This window comes from Cynocephalus volans, chromosome 10, assembly GCF_027409185.1.
Source record: "Cynocephalus volans isolate mCynVol1 chromosome 10, mCynVol1.pri, whole genome shotgun sequence".
In the NCBI taxonomy this organism is placed as follows: domain Eukaryota; kingdom Metazoa; phylum Chordata; class Mammalia; order Dermoptera; family Cynocephalidae; genus Cynocephalus; species Cynocephalus volans.
In genome coordinates, this window is record NC_084469.1 from 90515243 (window position 1) to 90525764 (window position 10522).

At 47.0% G+C, this 10522-nt stretch overlaps 1 protein-coding gene across 1 annotated transcript; it reads left to right on the forward strand.

Moving 5' to 3' along the window:
• LOC134386806 (free fatty acid receptor 3-like) lies at positions 1-975 on the forward strand. Its single transcript, XM_063108931.1, has one exon. It carries the CDS (start codon positions 1-3, stop codon positions 973-975), a length of 975 nt encoding a protein of 324 aa, XP_062965001.1.
• Positions 976-10522: the final 9547 nt, after the last annotated feature.

Below are 10522 nucleotides of genomic sequence, written 5' to 3' on the forward strand. Positions count from 1 at the left end.
ATGGGTACAAGCCTGGACCAGACCTCCTTCCCTGGCAATCACTGGCTCTACTTCTCTGTGTACCTCTTCACCTTCCTCGTGGGGCTCCCCCTCAACCTGGTGGCCCTGGTGATCTTCGTGCGCAAGCTGCGGCGCCGCCCGGTGGCGGTGGACGTGCTCTTACTCAACCTGACCCTCTCGGACCTGATCCTGCTGCTCTTTCTGCCATTCCGCATGGTGGAGGCAGCCAGTGGCATGCACTGGCCCCTGCCCTTCAGCCTCTGCCCCCTGTCCGGATTCCTCTTCTTTACCACCATCTATCTCACATCTCTCTTCCTGACAGCTGTGAGCATTGAGCGCTTCCTCAGCGTGGCCTATCCACTGTGGTACAAGACCCGGCCACGGCCAGGACAGGCCGGGCTGGTCAGTGGGTCCTGCTGGCTGCTGGCTGCTGCTCACTGCAGTGTGGTTTATGTCACTGAATTCTTGGGAAACTCCTCCCACAACCAGGGTGCCAATGGGACCTGCTACCTGGAATTCCAGGAGGACCAGCTAGCTGTTCTCCTGCCCGTCAGGCTGGAGATGGCTGTGGTCCTTTTTGGGGTGCCTCTGCTCATCACCAGCTATTGCTACAGCCGCCTGGTGTGGATCCTTGGCAGGGGAGCCAGCCATCACCGGCGGAGGAGGGTGGCAGGGCTCGTGGCAGCCACGCTGCTCAACTTCCTTGTCTGCTTTGGGCCCTACAATGTGTCCCACGTCGTGGGCTACATCCAGGGTGAAAGCCCAGCATGGAGGAGTTACGTGCTGCTCCTCAGCACCCTGAACTCCTGTGTTGACCCCCTGGTCTACTACTTCTCATCATCTGGGTTCCAAGCAGACTTTCAGGAGCTGCTGAGGAGGCTGACCGGGGCCTGGAGCCCTTGGAGGCAGGAGAGCAGTGTGGAACTGAAGGTAAAGAATGAAGGGGAGGGGCAGGTGCAAGACTGTCCAACATAGAGAATGGGTAGTAGACTCTAGGAGGGCTGTGGAATGGTTGGCCAAGTGGCCTGGGCCTGGGCTAGGTCTTCTGGAGCAGGAAGGTGTAGCTGGTGTATCCTCCCCAGGGCAGTTCCTAGCTCAAGGCGGGCAGGACGGACCTTGGCACACCAGGCTGGGGACTGATGCAGTTCAGGGCAGAGCAGGCACCCAGCTTCCTAAAGATGTGCTCACCAAAGCCCAACTCCTGATCTCACCTCCCTTCCCATCCACCCACACCCTGTGGGTTCAGCTCTGGGAAGTAGTCAGGGTGAGAGATGGCTCTGTACAAAAATGAGCTCCGCATAGCAGCAGGCCAGCTCCTATGTTTTTCTGAGGGTCGGGGAGGAGTTATGAGCAGTATCCAGGGTGTGAGGAGCTGCCCAGTGGCTTGGGATGGGAGAGGGGAGGACTCCACCTTTCAGAGCTGTTCCTACCCAGCAAGTCAGGAGTGGGGGAGATAGGGCTCTGGGTATGAGGGAGCATCCTGCTCTCACATGGGCTTTTCCAGAAAGTTTCCATTGCTCAATAAATTCAGATCTTCAGGGACATTCATGAACAATGACTGAAGAATAATTACCCAAATAAATTTGACAGCAAGCAAAAGAGAATGGCCTTTCTTTATTCTGTTGTTTTTTCTCATGGTGTATGTGGGTCGGGTGGAATTGGTGGATGGAAAGACAAAACATCCAGACTCTGAAGGAAGAGGCTAAACAAGATGCCTAGATGCTGGGGGAGGATCTGGGTTGGAAGAATAAAAACAATAGTTAACCTGTCTTTGTGACTTGGCTTTACACATTAGCTTCTCAGTCCTCTCAGTCACCATACCATAGGTTATCCCCATTTTACAAATGAGGGAATGGGCCCAGAGAGGCAAAGTCTCTTACCTGAGGTCCCATAGCTAGCAGTGATTGAGGCAGGACTGGAAGCTGGTATTAGTTGATTCCGAAAACCAAGCCTCTATCTCACTCTGCTGTTCTGCCTTCAGCTCTGTTATCCATGGTGACCAGGCCCCGTCAAACTCCGAGTCAGCCGAGGCAGTCTGACTAGGACACATGTATACAGGCCACGACGACAAAGAGAACTAAACGCAAAGCAGATCAACCATCTGTGCTGGTGCATCTTCTTCCCAGTAAAGAAACGCTCTGGAAAAAAATAAATTAAGATAATTAGTCAGCACAGTTGACTTTAGATTACTGCAAAAACAGACGGATGTTCTATAGAGCTATTTTCATTGAAATGTCATTGTTTAGTAAGTATTCATTTTCCACTGAGGGGTGAAGATGAGAAACAGCTGGTCAGGGCCTCATCTCCCAGCAAGGCAACAAGAGACATGCTGGCACCTGTTTGCATTCAGTCAGCTTCATTTCAAAAACACTTATTGAGCACCTACTACATGCAGATGGCTGGGCTCGGAACTTCAGGGATTTCAATACTAATGTCTTTAAACATCTGCTTTCTTCCTGGGGTTAGGGTTGCTGGGAGGATGAGGACTGGCTGTGGACTTCAGGTGGAAGGAGAAAGACATCATCTCTGTGGAGAGATGAAGGCACGAGCTGACTGTCTGTCCCACGGCTCATGTGTCCATCCCAAGGCATTCGGCCCTGGCTGCTAAGAAGTTGAGGCAAACATGGGTCTACAGGATTCAGAAAGGGAACAAAGGTGACAGGGAGTCCTGTGGCTCCAGAACTGATAACATGGACCCAAAGCTGAGAACAAAGAAGAGTTGAACACCCCACATTCTAAAGAGAGCCAAGAAGAACAGAAGTCTGACTCTTCCCCCAGGGTCTATAACAAGGAATAAGAGGCAGCTTAACTGGCTTTGCTGCCCCCAACCCTCGCCCAGCACCACCCACCCCAGCCTGTATAAGCAAAAGACTAGCGGGGAGGGGAGGATGAAAAGTCATCAGAGTTTGGGGATTCATCTAGGTGGTGTCGCAGCATTTTCCATATCGCTCAAAAACCAAGGGCAAGGGGCTCTCAGAAAATAGAGGATGTATTCTGGGGCTCATGCCCCATGCCATCAAAGCAGGGAAGGGAGAACAGCAGAGAGAGGACGGTGGGAGTGTGTGTGTGGGGGGTGATGGAGCGTCCTGCACACTCACCATTTGGCAGAGCAAGCAGCTGTGAGTCTCCCATGGGTGAGGGGGTCGCAGGCAAGGGTGGAAGTTCTGGGGGGTACTGGCAGGGCTCAAACCAGGTTGACTCTCCCAAGACAAAGACTAGAAGAACTCACATTCCAGCTGCAAAAGAGAACCAACGCTTGGGCATTGGACTCACAGCGGACACCAAAAGCTACTCGGTATTAGCTAAAGCACGGTTTCTTGAACTTTTTGTACCATTGTCCTTTTAAGCAGCCTTTTTGGATAAATATTTTTTCCTACTCAGCACCTTCCTCTCCCTGATCATAGAATTTCAATGCGATAAATATATTATATATCTGTTTACATTTTTTGGGAAAGAGACAAATCATTTTAGGATCTTTTTGCTCCCCCAGGACTAATTTTCCCCTTGGGGAGGCAATATTGCTCCTGCCAAGAATGCATGACCTAGAGAAATGGTCTCATCCGATGTAATAATAAAGTCTGCCTCACATAACTACAGCCCCACAAAGTTAGGTTTATTATCTTGCTGCAGCAAGAGAGCCCACACTCTAGAAGTGCGGGCATCTTATATAAAGAAGAGACAAGAATTTGAAGTAAGAGTGCAGTGAAATTTAAATGAAGCAGTGTGTGATAGGCTCAAAGCAAAGCAGAGATGTGTATTAAGAGGTCAATATCAGGCCTGGGCTGAGAAGCTGACTCAGGGTCCTGTTCCTTTTGGAAAATACGAAGTAAAGACGAAGGTTGAGTTGTGTTTGAAAACTTATCTGAAGCTCCGATGGGTGAAAAATCAAGGCTGCTTCTCTGTGTCAAAGAGACTTGGATGGTCCAAGCAGGAGTGGGATGTTCTATTCTTAACAATACGATTTCAAACAGCCAAGTTTCTGACAGTCTGTGTTTTTAGAGAACAAGGTTTCTCAGCAATATAATTTTGTTAATTAACAAAACAAGATTTTAAAGGTTTACAAGAGAAACTAATTGAGGGCCATGAAGTAGGAGGAACTTTCCCCTCCTAGAAGAAAAGATCCTCCTTCACCAAAACCTAAGGCAATGAAATCCAGAAGGACAGAAGGAAGGGTTGGTGACACACCTCTGCCACAGGTTCCCTGGGCCACAGGTCAAGTCTCAGCTTACAGGGGACTGGGGAGGAGACTAGAAGTTTAAGTCACCAAGTGTGACCAGAAGCCTAGGGAAGCTATCCAAGAAGTCATTAAGAAACTGGCAAAGATGGTTCAATCCATCCTGACTGAAGGCAGTGTGAGTGGCGAGACCACTGCAGGCTCGTGCCCCGACAAGCTCAGACTATTCAATAAACCAGCATCAGTCAGAGGAGGGCAGAGGCTGCAGGCAAGAAGCAGAGCAGGAACCAGCCACGGGGGGGAGGGGAACAGGCTGACCTGATGCTTTTTCCTGAGTTGAATGTATCACCTGTCACCAGAGCTTCTTTGGAGAGTTTAGCAAGTACCTCTCAGTCCGTGTATGTGCCTGGTGGGGCAAGGGAAGTTGTGATGCCAAATAGGAGAGGTAAAGTCTGCTTTACTTGGATCCTGGGAAGGAGGCAAGACTAGAACAGGTCAGGGTGGGGGAGGTGGAAGGGAGGGGAAGAGCAGATGGGGGTGAGCAAGAAGCCTGGGGTCTGCAGAAGTAGCGGCAAGACTCATTGAAAAGGAGCATGCAGAGCGTCAATAAAATCAGAAAGACACCAGCAAGAAAAGTCAGGCCGTAGATTCTGGGAGTTAGAAGTGGGAGATGGAGTTTGGGGTTGGGAAACAAACAGAATGAAATAGTGTGAGGAAGTGCTCAACTTTTGACCTTCCTCTCTCAGACGATGTGACCTGTCTGGTTTAAAAAAAAAAAGCCCCAGAAGATATAAAAAGTCCCAGGTAGTTGTGGTCCCCCAAATTTTGTAAAATCTGTGAGAAGTCTGCTGACTTCCTTTTGAGGCCAGCTCTGAAATCAAGGTAGTGGCTTGTGTTCTGGGAAAGGATGCTGGGGTCACATTCCAGAGAAAGAATGGGACAGGAGGAAGGAAAGCTGATAAACACAGGTGGGAGTGGGGAAGTGCAAAGAGCTCACCTCCCATGAACGTGTGGAGCCAGGGCAGAGAAATGTCGCAAAGGAGGAAATGGGCTACAGAAATGTTTTTTGAAGGGGGGTGATCCTACTGGATTTAGACTAGAAGGGTACAGTGAGGCAACTAAGTCAATCATTCCCTGTTATGATCCCCCAGCCCCAGGGGTCAAATCCTGATTGACACTAATCATGACAATCTTGACCTCCTTTATGGGTGACTAGTCTTGGAATGGACATGGGACACAATTTTAGCCAACAGAAGGTAAGAAGTCTGATGGGGTTCTCCGGGAAAGATTTTCACCCATCTCATAAACGATGTAGATGTGTGAGGAGCTGCCCTCCAGTTTGGAAGTTTTATGTAAGGATGTGACACTCAGAGCTGCAGCAGCCACATTGGGCCATAAGGTTACAAACTTGAAAGTTAACAAACCTTTTGTTACGAAGATAACAAACTCAGGTGGCAGAACAGAAGGATGGAAGGAGCCTTTGACCCTGTTGAGCTGGAACCACTTACCTCCAAATTCATTAATAGACATTCCTGTGGTTGATTCACTGCTGGCCAGATATTCTCTAACTTACAGCCTAATGATCAGCCTATATTTGAGCATCCTATATCCTACTAGAACCCACCCAATGACATCTCTTATTTTAAAATGTTCTACAATCCTGAAATTTCTAAGCTCTGCCTATTTGCTCTGTAGGTGCTATGTAATCTTAGTGTTTGCCTTATCTGTCACAGCTGGACTTGGGGTAAATTTCTTACAGTTCTAGTCATTAGCTCTGGCAACCAAGATGTCAGGACTGTCCTCATTCAAAAGGGGGCTTTTAAGCGCTGGATGGCCATGGCTGCATGAACACAGCATTCCAAGACAAAAAACAAACAAACGAACAAAAAACATATGCTGGATGGGTCACTTTCAAGGTCAAATATCATCTGATAGTATCGATTGCAAGTTGCACTCTTATTGATTAAAATCCCCATGCTTATTATGGGATCTTGGACACCCTGGAAACAAGAAAGGGCTGAACGAGTGTGGTAGGGATCATGAGCAATGTTGTCCTGTGGGAGGGTGCTGGTTCCTGTTCAGTGTTCTTGCAAACAGGAGAGCTACCCGATTTTCTTGCCTACGGAGTCACTTTAACACACATAATGCCCACATGAAGATGGGGATGTGTGTTCCTGGATGCCTAATTCACTAATCACAATTAATGCATACAATTGGGGGCTTGCTGCTCTCTGATTCCCTTGTCCCTCCACCCCCGCCCCTTAGATCACCACTCTCATCTTTATGACACCCTAGACATCTCTTTAAAAGCCTCCATTAAAGGGCCGACCCCGTGGTGCACTCGGGAGAGTGCGGCGCTGGGAGCGCAGCAGCGCTCCCGCTGCGGGTTCGGATCCTATATAGGAATGGCCGGTGCACTCACTGGCTGAGTGCAGGTCACGAAAAAGACAAAAAAAAAAAAAAAAAAAAAAAAAAAGCCTCAATTAAAGTAACTCCTTGTTTGCTTATCCTTTGGAAAACAATCAGATGGTTTGCAGAAGCGCTGCTGGGTACCCCCAGCCAGTGCGCTCTCGTGGGACTGTGCTTCCTTTAGGCCGCGCTTGTTGGTGTTTGTTCATTTCACTCTGCAGTGAGCTCTTCTACCTGCATCTTTTCCGGCTGACCTTTTGCTTCCCAGCATGACCTCTGACAGAAAGTAGATCAGTGGTTTCCAGGGGCTGGGGAGGGGGAGGGGATTGATGGGGAAGATACTAGGGGGACATCTTAGGCAGATGGAAATGTTCTATAACTTGATTGTGGTGGGGGTCACACAACAAGCCAAAACTTATTGAACTGCACATGTAAAAAGAGCTCATTTTATTATATGTAAATTAAGCCACAATAAAATTGATTTTAAAAAGTGATGTCACCTCACCTCCTTGCCCATAGTATACGTGTACGTGACATTGTCAGTCTTGCTAAGTAACAAGCCAAGCAGATCTCTGCTTTTGCTGTACCACTCTGCAGAGGTGGTGACTGCTGGGTGAGAATCCAGGTTACACAAAAGGGTAGAAACCATGGTGCAAACAGGTGATTCGTGGCAACCGGCTCTTATTTTGATGCTGGAGATCCATAAGGAGTGGTGCGGACCATGGCCAACTGGAGAGTGCACGGCTCAACTAAACACCAAGTGGGGCTGTGGGCCCAATGCTTCTGTATCTTCCAGTTTTTCAAGCTGAAGACCCAGTTGGTATTGCTGTTTTTGAAATCTTATATTCTTTTAAGCTGATAACAAATTCAAAATGTAAAAGTATTGTGTGCGGTGAAAGCATAACAGGCCTGAGGCCTCCAGGCTTCAGGAGGGCTCAGAAGTGGAGGCTGGGCGGGGAAGGACGATGAGGAGGTGTGATTTTGCCATAAGCACAGCTCAGAGATACCTCGGCCCAGAACTGAAGATCAATAGTTGCAGAGACCTGCTTGCTGACTTTCTTTTTTTTTTTTTTTTTTTTTTTTTTGTCGTTTTTTCGTGACCGGCACTCAGCCAGTGAGTGCTCCCTATATAGGATCCAAACCCGCGGCGGGAGCGTCGCCGCGCTGCCAGTGCAGCACTCTACCAAGTGCGCCACGGGCTCGGCCTAATGGCTCGGCCTAAATGACTTTCTAAAAAACATTCTTACTCGTCCCTCCTTCTCATTAGCAGCTCCCTGCCCACTCCTGCAGCCCTTTTCTGTCTGGACGACCCAGGCCAGGCGGAGAGGGGAGCTCCTAGGACTCAACGATCTGATCCCTCTGTCTCATCCTTTGTTCCTCCTCTTGTCCCCAGGGTCCAGAAAACTGGTGTTCCTCAGGCTCAGCCCTGGCCCCCGCCTCTTGCTCCCGCTATGCCCCCTTCCCCCAGGTGTTCTAATCCATTACTATCACTTTAAACATCAATGACTTCCAAATTTCTATCTCCAGACTCTGAGTATCCAACCATGTACAGAGACATCTCAGCTTCACAAGTCCAGACCAAACTCTTCATCTCCACCTCCAAATCTGGTCTCACAAAGCAGCCTATTCCACCTGCAAATGGCAACACCATCTACCTATCTGCCCATGCCTGAAACCCAGGCATCCTTCTTTTTTTTTTTTTTTTTATTAATATTTAATTCTTTTTTCTATTTTTATTTTTAAAATGATCATGCAATAAAACGAACTTTTTCGGGAAGGGGTATATAGTTCTATGAATTTAAACACACGTATGATTCCTGTAACCACCACCATAATCAAGACAAAGAGCAACTTTAGTCAAATCTTCCCCTCACTCCTAACTGCTAACAACCACACTGCTCTCTACCATTATAGTTTTATATTTTCAAGAATGTCACATAAATGGAATTAGGCAGTTTGGAACCTTTTGAGCTGGTTTCTTTCACTCAGCATAATGTCTTTGAGATTCATCCAAGTTACTGTGATTATCAATAGTTTGTTTCCTTTTATTGCTGAGTAGTATTCTTTTGTGTGTATATATCACAAATTGTTTATCCATACACCCATTGAAGGACATTGGGCAGTTCCAGTTTAAGGCAATTATGAATAAAGCTGCTCTCTAAACGTTTATGTATAGACTTTTGTGTGGACATCAGTTTTCATTTCTCTAGGTCAAATACCCAGGAGAGGCAGGACTGAGTCATACTGTAATTGTATGTTTAGCTTTTCAAGATACCTTCAAACTGTTTGCCAGAGTGTCTGTGCCATTTTGTGTTCTCTGCAGCAATACAGACAGATCCAGTTGCTCCACATCTCTGTCTGCACATGGAGTTGTCAGTATTTTTATTTTAGCCATTCCAATAGGTGCGTAGTGGTCCAGAAGCCATTCTTAATGCTGTCTCTTTTACTACCCACATCCAGGTCACTATCAAGTCCTATTGCTTCTATTTCCAGAATACATTTTACGTGAGTTTGCTTCTCTCCAACTCCATGACCACCATTGTCTCTCACCTGACCTACTGCAAAAGCTTGTAACCTGCTCTTTCTTCTAGTCCCCATCCCCATTAATTCATACCACAGCCAGAGAGACCTTTGAGGAACATAAATTGGGTCATGTCATTGCCCTGCATAAAATCTCTCAATGGCTTCCCATTCTGGTCTTCACTTCATGGCCTTCAAGGTCCTGCACCATCTGGCCCTGCCTCCCTCTTTGCTCCTTTGGGGCCACCCCACCTTCACTGACATCACTCTGCTGGTCTGGCCTTCTCTCTGTGTCTCCAGCAGGACAAGCTCTCAGTCTCTGCACATGCTGTTTCCTCCATGCTTTACCTGGCTGGCTCATCCACTTCTTTCAGGTTTTCTCTCCAGTGTCACTCTTTAGGGAAGTCTTCCCTGATCACCCAATCTCAAGTATCCCCCCACCCCCTTTGATATCATCTCTCACTGCACTATGATGGTTTGATTTACAGATTTCTATGTTCACTTGTTTAAGATAACTCCTCCTACTAGACTGGGAAGCCCATGGCAGCAGTCACCATGTCTGTTTTATTCATTAATATACCAAGTGAGTGCCTAAAACTGTGCCTAACATAGAGTAGGCATTTGGTGTCTGATAAATAAATGCATAATAAATAAATGAATAATAAAAAGGTATCTCTGATTTTCCACTATTATAAATAATGCTACAAGGGATATCCTTTTACATAAATGTTTGTGCATTTCTTAAAAGTGGTAGTGCTGAATTAAATGGCATATACATTTGAAGTTTCGATAAATATTGACAAATTAGCTCCCCCAACTGAAACAACCCTCTCTCCCTCAACAATCTGTAAGAGATTCCATAACCTGCCAAAAAAAGGAAATACCGTATTTTAAGTTTTCTTAAAATTGATAACTAAAATTTAGTAGCTCAGTGTATTCATCAGCATTTTCTGGAGAAACAGAACCAATCAGATTTGTATATATTGAGAGAGATTTATTGGGGCAGCTTGGTGAGTCCAAAACCTGATGGGGGAGGTCAGCAGACTAGAGACTCAGGAAAGAGTTACAGTTCTAGTCCAAATGTAGTCTGCTGGCAAACCAGAGAGAGCCCACGTGGCAGAAGAAGCCCAAAAGCAGTCTTCTGGAGAATTCTCTCTTGCTCAGAGCTGCCAGCCTTTTATTCTGTTTAAGCCTTCAACTGACAGGCTGAGGCCCCCGCATCATGGAGGGCTGTCTGCTTTACTTCAAGTCCACCAATTTTATTGTAACTCTCATCCAAAAACACCCTCACAGAAACATCCGGAATAACGTTTGACCCAATATCTGGGTACTGTGGCCCAGCCATGCTGACACATCAAATTAACCCACGCACTTAGTACTATTTTAATTTTAATCTCCCAGATAAAAAGTGAGATAAAA

Bases quoted from the DNA above. Each gene is read 5' to 3' on its own strand.
- LOC134386806 (XM_063108931.1), top strand. From the start codon at position 1: ATGGGTACAAGCCTGGACCAGACCTCCTTCCCTGGCAATCACTGGCTC.